The 23,087-nt window shown below is 35.8% G+C and overlaps 1 protein-coding gene across 1 annotated transcript; it reads right to left on the bottom strand.

Annotated features, from left to right (window-relative positions):
- Positions 1 to 181: 181 nt before the first annotated feature.
- On the bottom strand, positions 182 to 20,983 carry nat10 (N-acetyltransferase 10). The gene is made up of 29 exons (XM_051135036.1): positions 20,831 to 20,983; positions 20,533 to 20,663; positions 20,359 to 20,450; positions 20,090 to 20,261; positions 17,787 to 17,909; positions 16,793 to 16,854; positions 14,649 to 14,763; positions 14,460 to 14,567; positions 14,233 to 14,366; positions 14,045 to 14,138; positions 12,949 to 13,047; positions 12,568 to 12,704; positions 12,361 to 12,485; positions 12,112 to 12,262; positions 9,874 to 9,970; positions 9,076 to 9,192; positions 8,881 to 8,982; positions 8,467 to 8,541; positions 8,228 to 8,344; positions 6,499 to 6,632; positions 6,344 to 6,392; positions 6,163 to 6,259; positions 5,934 to 6,044; positions 5,679 to 5,851; positions 2,667 to 2,786; positions 2,365 to 2,463; positions 895 to 968; positions 603 to 683; positions 182 to 510 (listed from the first exon to the last, which is right to left on the bottom strand). Exons 2-29 carry the CDS (start codon positions 20,644 to 20,646, stop codon positions 405 to 407), a joined length of 3,078 nt encoding a protein of 1,025 aa, XP_050990993.1. The 5' UTR covers positions 20,647 to 20,663; positions 20,831 to 20,983; the 3' UTR covers positions 182 to 404.
- Between the last annotated feature and the right edge of the window lie 2,104 nt (positions 20,984 to 23,087).

Genomic DNA, 23,087 nt, shown 5'->3' with positions numbered 1-23,087 from the left:
TGGGTGAAAAATTCAAGTACGCTTTCTGAGAGCAATATAAAAAGTATTTGCAATAGTATTGAAACATAATAGATGCAAATGGCTATTTTGAGTACACATTGTAAACAGTAATGCACCATAAGATTATCATTTATTTTACAAATGGCTTCTGAAATTAAATGAGGTCTACACCATGAGAGTATTAATATCTGAAATGTGGTTAAAAGAACAAAACAACAATGTACAACTTTATTTTCTTTGTCTGAAAATACCTGCAGAGTCTTGTTACAAAAATGTTAAAACAATTTAGTCGTCTCTAAAATTCTTACTGAAAGTGATATTTTAATTTGGACTCATGTCTTGAATTTATCTACAGAGCAGAGAAAGACGACGGCACGAATACATTTCAAAACAAGTCCATTTCTTTATGGTTTCTTCCCAAATTTGCTCTTTTTGTCCTTATTTTTCTTCATCTTCTTGCCTTCCCGTTGTTCTTTCTGATTCATGCCTTCCATTTTTCTTTTCTTGTCACTAAAGAGGGGAAACACAAAGATCAGAGTTCATTGCAGTTTATGATTCCAGACAGAACGTCCCCTACCCAAGCTGTATATAGCTCTGCTTACCTTTTTATGCTAACAACAGCTGTATGTCCTGCTTTCTTCAACACTTGGTTCCATTCCTCATCATCTCCTCGAATTATGTACCTTCGTGAAAAATTCAGAATGGATGAGAGCTGTCAACACTGCACTGCATATATCAATTAATGGAAAAATGTCTTTATTAAACATAATATATTACTATAACATATTAAAAACAGATAAAGCGGTCATTAAAACGCTTTAGTCATGAAACCTCAGGGCTTAAAATAAATCTTTAAATAAATGCAGTTTGGACTGCTGCTTTGGGAATACTCACTCTGAAAGATTCATGTCTTTAATCTTGTCCATGTCCTGTTTGTTTTTCTCTTGGAAATCTTTGGCTGCATCATTCTAAGGACAAAATACAATTTTAAAATACTTTGTTACAAAAAAAAAAATGTTGTGCTTTAAATAAATGCTTTCTTTTGAACTTTCTAAATCAAAGAATCGTGAAAAAGCAGCAACGTTTTTCAACAATGAAAATGATAAGATGGATATGTTTCTTCAGCCCCAAATAAACATACACTACCAGTCAAAAGTTTTTGAACAGTAAGATTTTTTTTTTTTTTTTTTTTTAAAGAAGTCTCATCTGCTCACCAAGTCTGCATTTATGTGACCCAAAGTACAGCAAAACAGTACAATTCTGAAATATTTTTTGTATTTGAAATAACTGATTTCTATTTGAGTATATTTTTAAATGCATTTTATTCCTGTGATTTCAAAGCTGAATTTTTATCATTAACACTCCAGTCATATGATCCTTTGGAAATCATTCTAATATTCTGATTTGCTGTTAAAAAACATTTTTCTTCTTCTTATTATTATTGTTATTATTATTATTATTAGGTTGAAAACAGCGGAGCAGAATTTTTCAGGTTTCTTGAAAGGATAGAAAGTTCAGAAGAACAGCATTTAACTGAAATAGAAATCTTTTTTAACATTATAAATGTCTTTACAAATGTCTTCTCTGATCAATTTAAAGCATCCTTGCTACATAAAAGTATTATTTTCTATCATTTCCTTCCAAAAAAAAAAATTATACAGACTCCAAGCTTTTGAATGGTATAGTGTATAAAGTTACAAATGCTTATTTTAGATAAATGCAGATTTTTGGATCTTTTTATTCAAAGAATCATCAAAAAAAAAAAAAAAAAAAAAGTACTCAACTGTTTTAAATATTGATAATAATAATAATAATAAAAAAAAAAAAAGGTTTTTTTTTTTTAACAGCAAATCGGCATATTAGAATGATTTCTGCAGAATCGTGTGACACTGAAGACTGGAGTAATGATGCTGAAAATTTAGTTTTGATCACAGGAATAAATTATATTTTAAAATATATTCAAATAGAAAATAGTTATTTTAAATAGTAAAATTATTTCACAATTTTACTGTTTTTGCTGTATCTTGGATCAAATAAATGCAGGCTTGATGAGCAGAAAAGATTGTTTTAAAAAAAACATTAAAAACTGTACTGTTCAAAAACTTACGACTGGTAGTATATTAGAATGATTTCTGAAGGATCATGTGACACTGAAAACTAGAGTACTTACATTGCCATCACAATGTTTTTTTTTTTTTTTTAAATAAAATAAAATTTGCAGTACTACTGTTTTAATGTACTTTCCATATAAATGCAGTTTTTGTTAGCATTAGAGAGTTCTATCAAAAACATTTAAAAACCTTACCGACCCCAAACTTTTAAATGATAGAGTATATATCACAAAACAACAACTGAGTCTCATACCAGATCTTCATTAAGTGTCTGCACAGTTGGTTCCATGCTTATATCTTTGGTGGCCACCATCTCTGCTTCAATCGCATTCTCCTGAAGAGTATTGAAGAACTGCGGAAGAGATAAAATAGAACTGTAGCTATACACTAAAACAACAACAATACAGACTAGAATGGGTAAAGGAGTAGATCTACGCAGTATATGTCTCACTCCTTCAAGTGGCAGTGGTCTGATATAAAGGTTTAGTGCTAATCCTTGTGTGTTGCTTTAATCAGTGTGTGTATGAAACATAAAGACAGAGGGCTTGGACTCACCTGCACCACTTTACGGATGACACGGTTGAACAGGCCCATAAGCTGAGAAGCAGGCAGCTCAATCTCCTTCTCCAGCTCATCTACACTCTTGTGTTGAAGCCCAATTCCCAACAACAACGCCTGAAAAAAGAATGGATTGTTTTATACACATGCTTGAACACATACCACAGATGGAAAGTCAGTCTCAAAGCTAAAACTCCAAATAGCACATTTTTACCATTAGAATGGCAGCACTACTCAACATCTGTCAGTGGTGCTTAGCTACGACTCTGGAAGTTCAAAATCCTGTTATACCCTCCCATAGACTTCCGTTAAATTAACAGTGATTTGGAACAGATAGTGAACTTTATTAATGTTTTTGTGGCTAGAATAAATGCTCTGTTTTGTAAGAATCTATAGTCTGCCTCAACCCAGATTCCACTCCACAATATATATATGTTTAATCATGTTCATTTCCCAAAACAGCTTAATTATTACAGAGAAGAAGAAAGTCTCTTCTAGTTTCTAGACCATTTGGGATAATCACATCCTGAGCAAAAGGTGACCAATTGCAGAATGGGAATGGGTTTGAGACACTAACAGCCACCTCAGACAAAGGGGTGTCAGAACTTAATTAACATACAGACCACAGCTGTTACGAAAGGAGCAACTTCATTTACATTAAGAGATGAAACTGTAACTGTATAAAAGGTTTGAGATTGGGATATTCTGGGTTCATTCCGACTCTGTTGAACCCAAGGTACTCCATGTACTTTGTCACTGCTATGCTGCAATAAACATCTTCACTAAAGGAGAAGTCCACTTCCAGAACAAAAATTTAAATATAATGTACTCACCCCTTTGTCATCCAAGATGTTTGTGTCTTTCTTTCTTCGGTAGCAAAGAAATTATGTTTTTTTGAGGAAAACATTTCAGGATTTTTCTCCATATAATGAACTGCTATGGTGCTCCAAGTTTGAACTTCCAAAATGTAGTTTAAATGCAGCTTCAAACGATCCCAGCTGAGGAAGAAGAGTCTTATCTAGCGAAACTACTGGTTATTTTCATTAAAAAAAAAAAAAAAAAAAAAAAAAAAAAAAAAATGTAAATACTTTTTAATTTTAAACGCTCATCTTGTCTTGCTGCCTGAACTGTGTATTCTGACTCAAGACAGTTAGGGTATGTCGAAAAACTCCAATCGTATTTTCTCCCTCAACTTAAAAAATCATTTTAAAAATCATCCTACATCACTACAGAAGCACCGTCACAATCTTAGCAAAGTGAACATGCAAAGAAGATCAAACACCCTAAACAAAAAAAGGTAAAACAGTGATATAGGACAATTTTGAAGTTGAGGAAGAACATGAGATGGGAGTTTTTCGACATACCCTAACTGTCATGAACCAGAATACACAGTTCAGGCAGCAAGACAAGACAAGCGTTTGAGATTAAAAAGTATTTACTTTTTTTTTTTTTTTTTTTTTAATGAAAATAGCCGATCATTTTGCTCATTTTGCTCTTCTTCCTCAGCTGGGATCGTTTACAACTGTATTTGGGATCGTCTGAAGTCGCATTTAAACTGCATTTTGAAAGTTCAAACTCGGGGCACCATAGAAGTTCACTATATGGAGAAAAATGCTGAAATGTTTTCCTCAAAAAACAATTTCTTTAAGACTGAAGAAAGAAAGACATGAACATCTCAGATGACAAGGTGGTGAGTACATAATCTGTAAATTTTTGTTCTGGAAGTGAACTTCTTTAAACATCTTCAACATCCTCATCACTTTTTCTTACAGTTTCATATGAAATATAATATTATAAACAGCACTTTCTTGTTCAATTGCACTGTATCAAACACCTTTTCAAACTCACTGATGCACTTTGTCCATTCTTGAAGTGAACTTTTGCCTGTATACTAGTGATTAGATTAGCTGTTTTGGATTGCCGGCTTGAACTAGAGAACACAAACGCAGAACGACGTGAAAGATGAGCACCAGACTACCTATGGAACTTTCACCTAGTGTGCGAATGGAGCCCTAGGAGACAATGTCACACCAACTTTTGCGAGAAAACAGCTTATAAATGTATAAACATGACAGTCTGTCTGCTCATTTTTAATGTGTTTACCATTAAAGGATTAGCTTACTTCCATAATAAAATAAAAAAAAACCTGATAATTTACTAATTTCATCCAAAATGTTGATGTCTTTAAGTTGAAAAGAAATTAAAGTTTTTGAGGAAAACATTCCAGGTTTTTCTCCATATAGTGAGCTTTAATGGGGATCAGCGGGTTTAAGATCCAAATTGAAGTTTTCTACACGATCCCAGGTGAGGAATAAGGGTCTTATCTAGCAAAACGTTTGGCCATTTTGTAAAAAAAAAAAAAAATTACAAATTTATATACTTTTGGCCATCTTGCACTGTCTCAACTTTGAAAAGGTCATGTACTTCGGTTTGAAAAGGTAAGGCAGGGTGAAAAACTAATTTTTTTCTCCAACTTCAAAATAGTCCCACCTCGTTGTTTTGTAAAGGGGATTTAACTTTCTTTGCACATTTGCTTTGTAAACAATGGGTCAGTACTTCTGCTGATGTCACATGTCACCTTTTCAACGTATGTATGTAATGCATGAGGTCAAGCTAGTGTAATACGAGCATTTGTGGTTAAAAAGTATATACTTTTTTTTTTTTAAATGATCAATCGTTTTGCAAGATAAGACCCTTATTCCTCAGCTCGGATCATGTAGAGCCCTTTGAAGCTTCACTGAAACTGCAATTTGGACCTTCAACCCATTGATCCCCATTGATGTCTACTATATGGAGAAAAATCCTGGAATGTTTTCCTCAAAAACCTTCATTTCTGTTTAACTGAAGAAAAAGACATGACCATCTTGGATGACATAGGGGTGAGTAAATAATAAGGAAATTTTTAGAATGATATTTGGAAACCGCAATAAAATAAATGCTGTTTTCTAAGACAAGTCACAGAATGAAGAGAATTCATAGAAATACTACAAGCACACATGGTGAACTTACACACTGGGCAGTAGAAAGTGTGATGTTTCCCAGTTGTTTGAGGAAAAACATGCGTGCAACAACAGGGATCATGTCCATGACGAGGTGATAGTCCACCATGTTTCTTGAATACATCTCCAAACGCTTTAGGTCGTATGGAGTAAATGTTGCCGCTAACTCTGCACTGGTAAGTGCTGAGAAGACACAGATACATCAAAAGTTATAAAACCAACACACAACGTTTAATTTAATGAGGTGGCAGATGTGGGTCTGTACCTTCTGGGCTGTCGTCCTTAGCGTTCCTGTTCTGCAATATGTTAAGGGCCATGGCTGGGTTAAATTTGCTAAACTGGAAGGATAGCAGAGAAAGGAACCTCCGCCGGAAATCTGTCCAACACAAGAAATATTAGTCTTTGAAATCAGAAAGAGCATTGTATCACTGCTTTATTCTAAATGGTCAACTGCAGCTATTAAATTAGATTATTATGAGACACTAGATACTGACCCTTCCAAAAAGCAGAGAGCCACTGGTCCTGCTCTGTAGACTCCTCAGCATTGAGCTCCTTCAGCATAATGCATGAGTGCTCTCCTGTCAGGTCATTCTACAAGTCACAACATAAGGAATCACGCTTATTACAAAGTTACAAATCTTGATAATGCTAAAAAAGAAAATGCTGCTTGCTTACTGGAGTCTGTCTTAAATAAACAGGCACAAATCCAGCCTTTTTCCAGAACCTGGATGGGAAAGAAAGAAAGAAATATTAAGGAATCACTAACATGTTTTGTGACAGTGCTGCAGTATAATTATCAGTGTAAAACCTGCTTGTATGAAGCAACTCACTTGAGTAGTTGAGGAGTGAGACCGTAAGACACCCCGAGGTAGTCCAGCTTCTCGGCTCTTCTCTCATTCAGCTTCAACAACAGCGGTGGCAGGTCTTTCCTGGGAGACACCACCTCCTCCAGGAGACTGACAGCCTGTACAGGAATGAAAAAGAAAATCTGCTACTACCTTTCTGGGCCTTGAACATGTCAATTGCGCTGCTGTCTATGCAGGTTCAGAAAGTTTTTGGGTTTCATCAAAAATATCTTAATTTGTGTTCTGAAGATGAACAAAGGTCTTACGGGTTTGAAACAACATGAGGGTGAGTAATTAATGACAGAATTTTCATGTTTGGGTGAACTATCCCTTTAATACTGGTCTTGTACAAAAAGGTAAAACTAAGGGTAGCATATCAGTTTTAATCAGTTCTGGATATAATAAATAATCGCTGTTTTGAAATTGTTTTTTCAAGAAATGAGTAATTTTCTTTAGCAAGGATAAAATTATATATTTTATAACGTTGCCAAATATTCTATTTCAAACAAACGCATAAATCAGCATATTGGGATGATTTTTAAAGTATTGTGTGACAAAGACAGGAGTAATGGTTTTGCAATCACAGAAATAAATGACATTTTATACATTCAAATATATATTTTACATTGCAATAAAAACAGTGTACTGTACAAGTACTGTATTTTTGATCGACTAAATGCAGACCCTTTGAACGTGACATTCTGAATTAACTTCAAATTGTTTAATGTAAGAATTAAAATACAAAACAGATCTAGTTAAATATAATCAAGCAATATTTTGTATATGATTTACTTTTAATATTCACTATATGAACACAAAGATAAATATTTTTACATATTTATATTTTGTATTTCACTTATGTCGCCAACATAATTCAATATAGCTATGTTTACCTACATAAATTATAGAACGTACTACCTACACATACTAAAACTTTTTAATATATGAGTATATTTTTCATGTTTTTAAAGAAGTCTCTTCTTCTCACCAAGCCTGCCTTTATTTGATCCAAAATACAGCAAAATCAGTGACATTACGAAATATTTTTTACAATATTACAATACAATCATTCCAGTCTTCAGTAACACATCATTCTTCAAAAATCATTCTATTATGCTGATTTGCTGTTCAAGAAACATTTTATTATTATTATCATCATCATCGTCAATATTTAAAAGTTGAGTACATTTTTCAGGATTCTTTGATGGATAGAAAGATCCAAAGATCAGCATTTATCTAAAATAAAAAGGTTTTGTAACATTATACACTATACCATTCAAAAGCTCAGTTTGAGATAAATACTGTTCTTCTGAACTTTCTATTCATCAAAAAAACCTGAAAAACAAATTTCTACTCAGCTGTTTTCAACATAATAATATGGTTTTTTTTTTAAGTTTGCAAATCAGAATATTAGAATGATTTCTGAAGGATCATGTGACACTGAAGACTGGAGTAATGATGCTAAAAAATAGCTTTGAAATCTCAGAAATAAATTACATTTTAAAACACATTCAAATAGAAAACAGTTACTTTAAATAGTAAAAATATTTCAAAGTTTTACTGTTTTTGCTGTACTTTGTATCAAATAAATGCAGGCTTGGTGAGCAGAAGAGACTTCTTTAAAAACAAAAAAAACATTACAAATCTTACTGTTCAAAAACTTTTGACTGGTAGTGTACTTCCATGAACATTTTTGAGTGATAAACAAAATTACCTCACTGCTCACAGATGTGATCGCGTTAGTCGTTGTCTGTTCTTGCTCATCCAGAAGTGGAAACTGCCCCTCATAATATCGCTGTAGCAGTTGCAACGTACGGGTTCCGTAACCCATCTAAAGAGTGGCACAATAAATCACACATGGGCAATGACATAACTGGTCAAACAAGGTAATAATGCAGCATCTTGTATATGTAAGTTTTACTGAACATCACTGAGGTTGTACAAGACATTTACCCCCTGATAATCAGGATTCACTGCAATACGAACAATCCGGCCCCCAGAGAGGCCGCCGAAGTCAGGGTCTTGAAACTAAATGTAAAACACAAGAGCATCAGAAACATTTCAGATTCACTTTTTGAAACATTTTTTTGACAGTATGGCAAATAATCTACATACACTACCGTTCAAAAGTAAGTTTTGTGGTAACCATCATACTATTTTTCATGATTGTATGACCAAAAAAAAGTTTAATACAATGGCATTTATTGGAAATAGAAATATTTAGTAACATTGTAATTGTCTCTACTGTCTGTTTTTATCAATTTAATGCATCCTTGCTGAAGAAAAGTTAGAATTTAAAAATAAATGTTGACGCCAGACTGTAGTTTCAACTGTAGCGTAGTTTCATTTTAAATTAGGATTTGTTACCTGTTCCGAAACGGTCCATGGAATGAGGTCACCTGAAGCTTTCTTCCCTCTGGACAAGCTGTTGAGGACAAATTGACGCGAGATCTCTCCTTCCAGACATACCTGTAACAAAAAACACAGGTTTCACTCTACAGTCCTTTCATTACAATAACTTCAACAGAGATTCAGCAGCACTGTAAGTAGTTTTGGGCACACCTGGACAACTGCTAAGACCTCTGGGAGTGAATTCTGTGTGGGTGGGACAGGGGGCAGCAGGCAAAAGAGATGGTGAGCAGGAGCATCTGAGAGCATCTGAAGATCATTAGGTGAATTCTGAGGAGGAAGAGGAGATTGAGTGAATATCGGTTTGATGTTTAGAGTTTGTAAAATAATAATGTAATGCTCTAATACAGTGGTTCTCAACCAGGGGTCCAGAAAATGTTAATTTAGATTATTCTAAGATAATCTAAATTAAAACGCTTAAAAACACCTAAATGTAACCCCCAAATAACTTTTAAAGGTATAGTTCACCCCAAGAAAATGCAAATTCAGTCATTAATTCACCTTTATGTCGTTCCAAACCTGTAAGACCATCATTCATCTTCAGAACACAAATTAAGATATTTTTTTTACTGAAATCTGAGAGCTTTCCGACCCTGCACAGACAGCAACACAACTAACCACATTCAAGGCCAAGAAAGGTAGTAAGGACATCATGATCTGAAAATGAACGAAGGTCTTACAGGCTTACAATGACATGAGAGTAAGTAATTAATGACAATTTTTATTTGTGGGTGAACTATTAACTGAAGAACAGTTATTAAAACCTCTAAAATCGCAAATAATTTGGGTTAATTTTATCAGTTCTCCATATTTAAAAAAGAAAACAGAAAAAAACAGACAGCTTTTATTACAAATTAAGACAGAAATGCTGAAAAAAGCAATAGATTTTGAATATCCTGTGAGTAAAAATGGTTGAGAACCACTGCTGTAATACTCATGATATTTATTTACCTTGTAATGCGATGCTACATAAAGTGCCATAAGACGCTGGAGGAAAGCCTCAGAAGCTTTGTGATAACAAAACAATGTGTCTCGATTCACATAATAACTGGAATAAAGGATTAAAGGAATCTAATGTCTGGTAGATATATCAGAGACAGTGTTTTATGTAATGTTGAGGCATGTGTTATTATGCATGGTGGGGGTGATGATAGCTGATAAAAACATGTGCAAGACAAGCTAGAATATGGAAGCCCATTTCTGCCACATGCCTTGGCAAGTCAACTGACCCTTTGCAAAAACCTGCTCTCCTTAGTTATTGTTTCTATGTCCGACAAAAAAATGCCCCTCTCACACTACGCATCATGTTCTCACACAGTGAAAAATACATTGCAAAGAAGAAACTGACAACATGCCAACAGACAAGACAGAGCAGGTTACTTTTGGTACGAAGCAAGGTCTCAGCTTTAAAATGTTTTTGGCCTTTCTTTAATGTGTTGTTACAGATCACTGTATTGCCTTATCAGATCAATGACACATGAACCATTCGTCTTTTCTTTACCTAAAACACAAAAAAAACATGAATGAACACATATATATATATATATATATATATATATATATATATATATACACACTACCGTTCAAAAGTTTGGGGTCAGTAAGACTTGTAATAGTCTTTAAAGAAGTCTCTTATGCTCATCAAGGCTGCATTTATTTGATTAAAAATATAGAAAAAAAACAGTAATATTGCAAAATGTTTTTACAATATAAAATAATGTTTTTTATTTTAACATACTTTAAAATAGAATTTATTCCTGTGATGAAAAGCTGAATTTTTATCAGCTGTTACTCCAGTCTTAAGTGTCACATGATCCTTCAGAAATCATTCTAATATGCGGATTTATTATTAGAATGATCAGTGTTGGATAAAATTTTTTTCAGGATTCTTTCATGAATAACAAGTTTAAAAAGTACAGTGTTCATTCAAAATATAAATATTTTATAACAATGTAAATTATTTATTATTAACTTTTAATAAACTTTTAATTATTAACTTAATACATCCTTGGTGAATAAAAGTATTAATTTCTTAAAAAAAAAAAAAAAAAAAAAACAAACAATAAAAATGTACCGACCCCAAACTTTTGAACGGTAGTGTGTGTATATATATATATATATATATATATATATATATATATATATATATATATATATATATATATATATATATATATATATATATATATACACACACACATATACACATACTTTATTTAAACCGCGGAAAGACGTCAGTACGCATAATGCTTCAAGTTTAAGTCCACTGAAGTTAATCTACTCTCCTATCTGATTTGTTTGTCGGACAGAATGACGGATTCGGCATTATGATTGGTCACATCGCCTGTTTGCGAAAGGTCAATTATAATAGTGATAAGTCTGATAAGTCATCTTTATGACATAAAACACTGAAAGTCGAAACTGAGGTCATTATTATGATGTAAAAAGTAAAAATTTACTACCAGATTTACTAACAGCTTGCGCTAGCACAAACCGCCTTTTAGCGTTAAAATAGTACTGTCAAGTAAGAGGATTTACTAAATTTGTGCACTGAAGAATTAGTGCAGAAAAGGTTTGGGCACAGTTCATTTTGTGCCTGACCTTATTGAAAATGCATTTGTAAGAGTTTCCCTTTCAGACACAAAATTTATGAGATGAGAGTATTAAAATTAAACATGCAATGTGATTTACTAACATTTGCACATTTGTCAAATTACTGCTATTTGCGCCATTATTTAACTCCCAAAAAAACATGTCTTAAAGCAGGTGGTAATTTGCACAGCTCTTGGTAGATTGTGCTGGTCAATACAGAAATAATTTGGCTGCGTCTGTGTTCTTTAATGTGCGCATTGTCAGTAAATTACCCACAGAATTTTCCCCTCCCATCAGTGGTTTTATGGAATCGTGCTCTATCGTTAATTTGCCCTGTCAAGTAAATTTGCCTCCAGAAGTCATAATTACAAAGAAGTCATAATTATGACAAAGTCTAATTTTGTCATAATGACTTTTTAATCTTATAAGTTTTTAAAACTTGTAATGACTTAGTATGCCATAGTTTTGACCTTTTATCCCATAATTATGACTTCTTGTCTGATAATTATGATTTACCAAAGCATGATTTTTGTTTTTGTTAGGTGGCAGAAATGGGCTTCCATTCTATTAAATCAGCATGATGTCTGTAAAGGATACAGGTCGCATGTCTGGGGTAAAGGACAACCAGAAATGATGCGTGGGACACTCAGGCAGTCCAAACATAGCAGATCATTCAGCCATTTCTCCACAGGGTCCCTCTGGCCATATCGGATAGACTCGTGGAGGGTCACCTCATGAAGGGTTCGTGCTGCAGAGCAGGTACGTTGTGGATTACACATCATACACATATCAGCAGTGTTTTTTCCACTTGTCAAATTCTGGTTCTAATGTGGTATTATATTTTACCTGCTGCCAGCCTGGCTGTGCTGGTGTTTCTGTTCTCAGCCGAGAGGTTCTGCTGGCTGTCTGCACTCTGCTGCCTTAACTGCTGAATCAGCTTAAGAGACAGAGAGCGACCGGTGCCCTCATACCTGCATGTTGACACAAGCATTACTGGATTGTTATTACAGGATTTTAAAAAGATCAAAATGTAACCACTTTTTAAATACAGACCCGTTGATTGTAGATGCCATAAACACAAGGTAGGGCCCAAGTAGTTTCTTTACTAAAGGCAGTGGGATCGCAGCAGCCTCGTCGATGACTAGCAACTCTGCCTGGCCTAATTTCACCGCATCAGCAGGGTGAATGTACTGCAGATCAAAATACATCAGCAAGACTTTAGAAAAATTATACTTGATTATTATTGATTTATAAAGGAGGTAGAATGCACTTCATCAACATGTTTTTACATTGTTTCACATTATACATGTATACTGAAGTGGAATAAACCAACTCTAAGCAAAGAAAGTATTTGAGATTCCACGACTCGACAAATATTTGCAAGAAAAAAGTTACAATTATGGAAAGGAAATGCAGAGATGGAGGTCAGAATACCTGAATGGTCTGTCGATGTTCTTTGAAGATGTTAACACGAATCACAGCTTTGTTAAAATCTGGGTTCAAAGACTGGATTATTTCATAGTCCAGATGTTCCTAGAATTAAAAGAAAAATTGGTTTAATGTATGTTCCATAAATGTATGCATAAATGCCTGATTTAGAGTCTCTTGACAGATGCTGGATATTGGCGGGAACTGGAACACGATATACGCCGATCCAGAGCATCCCAAACATGCTCAATGGGTGACATGTCCGATGTGTATGCTGGCCATGCAAGCACTGGGATGTTTTCAGCTTCCAGGAATTGTGTACAGATCCTTGCAACATGGGGCTGTGCATTATCATTCTACAACATGAGGTGATGGTCGTAGATGAATGGCACAACAATGGGCCTCAGGATCTCATCACGGTATCTCTGTGCATTCAAAATGCCATCAATAAAAAGCACCCGTGTTCGCTGTCCATAACATACGCCTCCCCATACCATAACCCCACCGCTGCCATGGGCCACTCGTTGACATCAGCAAACCGCTCACCCACACGGCGCCATACACGCTGTCTGCCATCTGCCCTGTACAGTAAAAACAGGGAGCTTTTGCCCACTCAAGACTAATACGACGACGAGACCCCGATGAGGACAACGGGCTGTTTTTTTTTTTTAACTTAGACCAATTCAAAATAATAGAAACAACTGCAATAGTATATTATTGATACAAAAATAACACTGGGTTTAACTAATTGTTTTATTTACGGCAACAAACTCTTGTAAACGGATAGTTCACCCAAAAATGAATGATTTATTAGAGATTATGGTTTTAAGTTTTAAATATGGATATTTTTCTTACACAAATGCATCGACTCACCTCAAAAGGCCTTTATTAACCACCCAGAGCCATGTGGAGTACTTTTTTATGAGGGATGGATGCACTTTATTTTGCTTCAAAATCTCAACAGCTATTCACTGCTATTATAAAGTTTGAAAGAGCCAGGACATGGGGTAGTTTTCATTTTTGGGTGAACTATACCTTCTTTAGGATAATAAAGTCTGGTTGTTAATACATCATATCTGCTCTTATGTTCAGTGATGATTACCTGATACTGGAGAGCGTCAAAACCTTTAAATACGAACTCAAACAGCGTGTGCAGATTGTCTGGGCTGGGTGATGTGACAAAGATATTTGAATAGCTGAAAAGTACAACACAAACACAGTATGTTATTTATTAGCAAAAATTGCAGTCAGGAGGTTAATGTAGCGTATTCATAACACCCTACTACATACCCAAAAGCAACAGCTCCAGCTACAGCCAATCCCAGTGCAGCAGATTTGCCTCGACCACGGGCAGCAGTCAGAGCTACAGTGCTCCGCAGGGTCTTTTCTGAAATAGCCTCGATGAATTTAAGCACTGCTTTGGCCTAAAGACATAAACACGGCAAAATAAAATATTAAGTTGGGCCACATGAAACACATGAACATCAAGATTTCATCAAGAGTTAGTTTGATTATACCTGGTCCATAGTTTTACAGCCGTCCACTAAAACACCAACTGGCTGTGTGTCCTGTAAAGACTCCTTTAAGTCCTTCAGCTCTTGTTCCCTTGGAGACAGTCCATCATCCTGTTGGTAAATACATAGATTATGGAATTCATATGAGCTAATAATCAAACAAAACACTGTCCAGGTATGAACAAGGCTCACCTGTGTCTTTGGAGGGACAGGTTTGATGTTGGTAATGTGAGAGGAGATTGGCAGAATGTTGAGTTGGTCATCAATCACAACACATGTCTTACAGGAGGCAAGAGACAGGATAAACCTGGGGAAAATAAGACTAGCATCTCAGAATAGGGCTGAAGTAAATAAAATCAAAATCAGAGTTTGCGTCACTTTGAGAACGTAAACCTGTTGTTAACAAAGAAGCTTTAAAAGGATAGTTCATCCAAAAATGAAAATTCTGTTATTAATTACTCACCCTCATGACGTTCCAAAACTGTAAGACCTTCGTTCATCTTCAGAACAAAAATTAAAATATTTTTGATAAAATCTGAGAGCTTTCTGACCCTGCATAGACAGCAACGCAACTACCACGTTCAAGGCCCAGAAAGGTAGTGAAGACATTGTTAAAATAGCCCATGTGACGTCAGTGGTTCAACCTTAATTTTATGACCGTATGAGAGTACCATGGCGCATGCGTGTGACATTGAAAATTACATAAAATTACAGTTGAATCACTGATGTCACATGGACTATTTTAATGATGACCTTACTACCTTTCTGGCCCTTAAATGTGGTCATTACATTGCTGTCTATGCAGGATCAGAAAGCTCTCAGATTTCATCAAAAATATTTTAATTTGTGTTCTGAAGATGAACAAAGGTCTTACAGGTTTGGAATGACATAAGGGTGAGAAATTAATGACGATTTTTATTTTTGGGTGAACTATCCATTCAAAGGCTCCCTGTGCTAGTCTATGAATATAAAAGTTTGATAAATAAAAGAAATTCAGGCTTAAATATTAGTATTGTAATCTTACAGTTGAATTGTAAAATAAAATAATTTTTCTTAAATACTCGATTTTTTTTTATTTGACTGTGAAATAGTATTACAACAGTAATATTTTTACTTAATGCTTATTTTTTGATAACTATATTCAAAATAAAATCATAAAATGTTAAATGTTATTATTAAATTAATATATAAATCACAAAATATTCGGCCAAACTCTGCAGCCACAAAAAAAAAAAAAAAAAAAAACACAGCAAACCTGCAGCTCTTAAAAAATGAATTTTAAAACACAATCACACATCTAATCAGAAGGAAAATATATACAGGCTACTGCAAATCAACTCAGATTAATTTAAGTATATAAATAAATAACAGATGTATAAATATGGACCCTTTTCACAAGACTGTGATGACGCATTTCAGCGGTCATCAGCATCATAAATCCTTTAAAGTAACACTTTTTTTGAACATAGGCTCATTGAGTTTTACCATTTTCGAATCCATTCAGCCGATCTCTGGGTCTGACTGTAGCACTTTTAGCATAGCTTAACATAGATCATTAAATCTGATTAGACCGATAGCATCTCGCTCAAAAATGACCATATATAATGACAATATTTTTCCTATTTAAAACTTGACTCTTCTGTAGTTACATCGTGTACAAAGATGGACGAAAAATGAAAAGTTGCGATTTTCTAGGTCGATATGGGTGCAGCAGGTGCAATGATATTACACAGCGCCTGAAAGTGACCAGCACTAAGTTTGTGTAGATGCAGAGTTGTGCCTCCTGCACCCATGGTACGGCAGCAAAGTTCCTTGATTATTACGCTGAAATGAGAGTATAGTTCCTTTGGGAGTATAGCAACTTTTCATCCGTCTTTGTACACGATGTAACTACAGAAGAGTCAAGTTTTAAATAGGAAAAATATCGAAACTCTTTGGTCATTTTTGAGCGAGATGCTAACGGTTTAATCAGATTCAATGATCTATGCTAAGCTATGCTAAAAGTTCTTAGTTAATGCTAATTAACACTAGTTAATGCTAATGTAAGGGTGTTTCTAATGCAGTGTCTATGGGAAGGATGGTAAATTTGACAGTGTTCTCTCTTCTGACTGCCGTTATCAGTCTCTCTCAAATTTGTTCCTTTTTTTGAAAGTTGTGAAAACACTATTGTGGTCTTTGTCTTTTGCTATTTGAGCAAATGGGAATGCAAAAAATATATTTGTGGTACTCTCCCATTCACTGCTCAACTATGACGACTTCCGCTGCTGAGAAACCCGGAAATGTAAGAAAGGTCCATTATAATCCAGGGTTTTGTAAATGAATGTCAAAAGACTGACCTTTCATTGAACCTTCCAACAACATCCTGGTGAGCCTCTGTCCTGTATCGAGAATGAACATCCTGGGGGTGGAAAAAAAAAAAAAAAAAAAAAAAAAAAATTCATTTTAATAATTATATTAACACACATATTACCAAAATAATATTGTTATACAAACAATTAAAGGGATAGATTACCCAAAAATGAAAATTCTCTCATTAATTACTTACCTTAGTTAAAACCTTAGTTCATCTTCGGAACACAAATTAAGATATTTTTGATGAAATCCGAGAGCTTTCTGACCCTGCATAGACAGCAATGCAACTGAAACGGTTAAGCACCCCAGAAAGGTAGTGAGGATATAAAACAGTCCATGTGACATCAGTGGTTCAACCTTATTGTTATGAAGCTACAAAGAATATTTTTTGCGCGCAAAGAAAACAAATATAACAACTTTATTCAACAATTTCTTCTCTTCCATGTCAGTCTTCATCGCATGTTCACAAGAGGTGCTGCTGACGCAGGAGCCGACATCCATCTCTCTTAGTTCATCGTCTGTGTATTCTGGTTCAAATAAGCCATCCTCTCTGATTTAGGAATAGTGCGCATCTTCCATGTAAACAAGGTGCAGCGCATCCGGGTTCTACGTCAGAACGCCAGCTCCTGCATGCATTGTGATACTCTCATGAACTTACACCGAGGACTGACATGGATGAGAAGCAATTGCTAAATAAAGTCATTATTTTTGTCTTTTTAGCTTCATAAAATTACGGTTGAACCACTGATGTCACATGGACTATTTTAACAATGTCCTAACTACCTTTCTGGGCCTTAAACATGCCAGTTGCTTTGCTGTCTATGCAGGGTCACAAAGCTCTGGGATTTCATCAAAAATATCTTCATTTGTGTTTCAAAGATGAACGAAGGTCCTCCAGGTTTGGAACAACATGAGGGTGAGTAATTAATGACAGAATTTTTATTTTTGGGTGAATTATCCCTTTAGGAGGCCATTTACCATTGCCATTGTGTACAGCTGCTTCAGTGAGTTCATAGTCCTCAGAAGAATGACCACAATCCCTCCACCTTCCACAGTTTCAACAGTTCGAGCCAAAAGGTTGGGAGTGAGAGCTTCAAAGTCCTATAACGAAGTAAGAAAAACTTAGCTCTATAAAGCTTTCTGTATCATATTTGACACACAAATTTGTAAGCAAAACCCTACTGTATTACATACCCACATCAGTTTTTACAAGTAAAAGGCCTTTCACTATAATTCAAAACATTTGCCTTCAGGCTGTGGTACATGTTGTCTTTTTGCTATGAAATCATTACTGACTTTGATGAATCAATGAAAAATTAAGTTAAGTTTTTCTGACTATTACTTAATATGTCAGGCTTTACAGGTTTAAAAGAGAAGTTCACTTCCAGAACAAAAATTTACAGATAATTTACCCACCCCCTTGACATCCAAGATGTTTATGTCTTTCTTTCTTCAGTCATAAAGAAATTATGTTTTAGGATTTTAGGATCTTTCTCCATATAGTGGACCTATATGGTGCCCATGAGTTTGAACTTCCAAAATGCAGTTTAAATATGGCTTCAAAGGGCTCTAATCCCAGCCAAGGAAGAAGGGTTTTATCTAGCAAAACGATTGGTTAGTTTTTAAAAAAATTAGTTTCTTGTCTAGCTCTGCATGTACTCTGTGTATTCCGGTTCAAGACAGTTAGGGTATGTTGAAAAACTCCCATCTCATTTTCTTCTCCAACTACAAAATCATCCTACATCGCTGTTTTAACTTTTTTTTGTAAAGGTGTTTGATCCTTCTTGCACGTTCACTTTGTAAACACTGGGTCGGTACTTCTGCAGCAATGCAGGACAATTTGAGGTTGGAGGAGAAAATGAGATGGGAGTTTTTTGACCTACCCTTACTTTATTAAACTGAAATACACAGAGCTAGACAAGACAAGCATTTGAGCAATTTTTTATTTGTCAAAAAGTCAACTCAACTGATCAATCATTTGTAATCTTTACAAGAGTACCAAAATCATGTAATGAGCAAGTCTGCCTTCATTAGAAAGCTTAATATCACGTCAGTTTTGCTTTCAGAATCGGCAGATCTGATGTGGTCGTTCACCAGATAACACGGCCACCAGTTAAATCATAACACTGGCAAATATAGCTAGATCAAGGTCTAAATCCATATCAACACTGAGCTGAACTAAGTCATCAACTACACGTTACAAATGAAACAGAAGGTAGTCATTTGGTGCATGATCTATATCAGGGGTGGCGAACTCCGGTCCTGGAGAGCCGCAGCCCTGCAGAGTTCAGCTCCAACCCTAATTAAAACTCACCTGCCTGTAGCTTTCTAGTAATTGTGCAGACCTTGATTAGTTTGTTCAGGTGTGTTTGATTAGGGTTAAAGCAAAACTCTGCAGGGCTCTCCAGGACCGACGTTCACCACACCTGATCTATATCATTTGCTATTAAACGCAACTAGTAGTAACCAAAGTAGTACAGCTGCAACTACAGCGTTCCTGTTTAACCAATCCTGCATTGAGAGAGGTTAGGACCGCCTACCTTATTAACATATGGACACAGAAATACAAAAATAAATAAATGTAGAAATGCATAAATAAATGTAGAAATAAAAATGTGTATAACACAAATGGTACAAAAATTAACAATTAAAAATGACACTTTTGACAGATTTATTTATTCATTAATTTATGCATATCTGCATTTATTTATTTCAGCATTTAATGATTTATTTATTAATTCATTCATTTATTTCTGTATTTCTACATTTATTTATTTATTTCTGTATTTATATATTTATTTATTTATTTATTTCTACTTAAGTCATTTCTGGTCCTTCATACACTGAAGCGCTTTCAGTGTGAGAGAATGGTCCGTGTTGACTGGTCGGACTCATGACTCTCGAACAAATCAGACTGGCGGTGGGTGGAGATTGCTCTCGGCCACAGAGTGGTGAGTTCCAACAGGCTGCATCAGCATCAGAGCCAAACAGCGTGTTTCAAAATTAAATTACTTTATCGGCAAATCGGCTTTGAAAAAGACAGATACCGATAATCATAAAAATTCCTAATATCAGCGCAGATAATCGGTTGACTCTTAGAAAGATCCTGAAATGTTTTCCTCAAAAAACCTAATTTCTTTACGACTGAAGAAAGATATAAACATCTTAGATGACAAAGGGGTGAGTAAATTATCTGTAAATATTTTCTGAAAGTGAGCTTCTCCTTTAAGCAATAAAGTCCACAGTAATTTGAAGGTCCTATCTGAGACATTTGGTATTACCTGCAGAACACACATGCCATAGGTGTTTCCCAGGATCTTGTGTGTTTCAGTGTAGTAACAGTATCGGATGTTGGTTGCAGCAATGAAGAGCTCAAAAGGATCATCCTGGTTTAGGTTGAGCGTGCCTGTTTTGATCTTCTTCTGCAGTTGTCGCATCCTCTTCTTTCGATTACTAGAAAACAACAGATTGTAGATGAATAAGCATCTGCCATCACAGTTGTCTGTGAACATCTAATATTGTTTGGGGAGCTACTATGAAATGTTCATACCTGCTGAAGCTCAGCTCTTTTTTGTAGCACCATAACACTGATGGCCGAGCTCTGACTGTTGCTTTAGACAGCATGTGGTGGAGAACGACAACCTGGATGCAAATGCACATATGAGTGAGACTTAGCAAACGTAGTTACTGTATTACAGTAGTGTTAAACACAGTTACGCTTTACCTGATCTCTGCCACGATCACCAACTATAACGAACATAGACCGATGGTGCTGTGCCACACCGTTTTCTATCTGGACACGAATGCGATTGTCCACCTTTTTCCGAAAAGTTGCCATTTTTTCCCAACTGCACCCTGTCACCACGAACACAACAAAGTCAGCTTTACATATAAAATGCATTAAGTGAAACACTTAGTGTTACAGTGTTAAGTAAACACTGTAGTGCCTTTGACATTCTTTAAACACGTTCAAACAAAACTAGGTTTATTTTCAACATGTGTATACATATTACAAGACATACCTCAAATGTTCCCCGACAAAACAAAATACGCCGTTAAAGTGTTAAATACAACTTTTGGGCAAAAAAAACTACGATTCATTTACAGTAAACTATCATGCTCGTACATTCACGTGGGAATCCTCGGCAGAAGGACCCCGACCTGATGGACCCAAAAACAGACATATAGCAGTCCATAATAACGCCTGTTCAGAATTTCCGCAAAACCCGCTTGTTATTTTTATTTACACTGACCAAAATTATAAACGCAACGCTTTTGTTTTTGCCCCCATTTCATTTTTTTTATTTGCCCACATTTTCATGTGATTTTAATTCACATAACTTATTGTGAGGGAGTATAATATATTTATTTAGTATGTATTAATAATGGAGAAGGAACAAGATATAATAATATGCATAACACAGAAAAGCAGTACTTGACCTAACTTTTGTATCTAGTTCAATAGCAGGGATCTGCATATGGAGTGTGTCTAAAGATACTACTGTAGGGAGTGACTATTATCCAATATTGATTAAAGTTGGTACAAAAATTTGTTTTGAAAAGGAAAAAGGAATTCCTGGATGGAAACTGGAGAATGTAAATTGGGAATCTTTTAAAGAAATTTGGATTTGTGGCTCTACGAGAGGAGAATATAGGGATATAAATGTATTCAACAATAAACTAGTCAATGCAATTATTCAGTGAGCTGAGGAAACTATACCTAAAAGTACAGGATTCAGAAGCTCCAAGCGTGTACCTTGGTGGAATAATGATTGCAAAGAAGCTACTAAAGCAAAAAAAATAAATGATCAGGATAGGATTGGGGAGCAAGTAGGGCATCTCTACAAAACATGGGCACTCATGAGATCTGTTCTTGACTATGGATGTATAGCTTACATGTCAGCAGCAGAATCAAATCTCGAAGGAGTTAGATGTATTGCAAGCTCAGGACCTGAGAATATGTAGTGGGGCATTCAAATCATCTCCGGTATCATCAATGATATTCCTGTACACATTTTATATTAAGAACCCTGGTGAAAAAACCAGCATATACTGGTAGGTATGTTTTGATGCTGGTTTAAGCTGGTCCTTAGCTGGTTTATGCTGGTTCATGCTGGTCCTTGACAACATTTTGCTGCATTAAAGTGCAGCATGTGAGTACGGAGAGGCAAGACAATATGACACACTGACGTCACGAATATGTTAATTAGCGCATGACAATCTAGCGACTTTTCAAGCGGGGTTTAGCTACTTTCCATTGAAAGAAGTTGGCAACACTGGAAGGCTGGCCACAATAAAAGGCCACTCTAAAATGTGCAGTTTTTTCACACAGCACAATGCCACAGATGTCGCAAGTTTTGAGGGAGTGTGCAATTGGCATGCTGACTGCAGGAATGTCCACCAGAGCTGCTGCCCATGAATTGAATGTTCATTTCTCTACCATAAGCTGTCTCCAAAGGCATTTCAGAGAATTTGGCAGTACATCCAACCGGTCTCACAACCGTAGACCACGTGTAACCACACAAACCCAGGACCTTCACATCCAGCATCTTCACCTTCAAGATCGTCTGAGACCAGCCACCCAGACAGCTGCTGCAATGATCAGTTTGCATAACCAAAGAGTTTCTGCACAAACTGTCAGAAATCATCTCAGGGAAGCTCAACTGCATGCTCGTCATCCTCATCGGGGTCTCGACCAGACTGCAGTTCATCGTCGTAACTGACTTGAGTGGGCAAATGCACACATTTGATGGTGTCTGGCACTTTGGAGAGGTGGATCTCTTCACGGATGAATCCTGGTTTTTACTGTACACGGCAGATGGCAGACAGCGTGTATGGTGTCGTCTGGGTGAGCGGTTTGATGATGTCAACATTGTGGATTGAGTGGCCCATGGTGGCGGTGGGGTTATGGTATGGGCAGGCGTATGTTATGGAAAACATTCCACAGGCCACAGTCAACAATCGGTTCAACTCTGTGCGAAGGAGATGTGTTGCACTGCGTGAGGCAAATGGTGGTCACACAAGATACAGACCCTCCCAGACCCCCCAATACAGTAAAACTGCACATTTTAGAATGGCCTTTTATTGTGGCCAGCCTAAGGCACACCCTATGCAATAATCATGCGGTCTAATCAGCATCTTGATATGCCACACCTGTGAGGAGGATGGATTATTTTGGCAAAAGGAGAATTGCTCACTAACACAGATTTAGACAGATTTGCAAACAATATTTGAGAGAAATAGGCCTTTTGTTTACATAGAAAAAGTCTTTGAGTTCAG

Source organism: Labeo rohita, chromosome 18 (genome assembly GCF_022985175.1).
Source record: "Labeo rohita strain BAU-BD-2019 chromosome 18, IGBB_LRoh.1.0, whole genome shotgun sequence".
Lineage (NCBI taxonomy): Eukaryota > Metazoa > Chordata > Actinopteri > Cypriniformes > Cyprinidae > Labeo > Labeo rohita.
Note: the sequence above shows the minus strand (reverse complement) of the source record. Positions and strands in the feature narration are given on the sequence as shown.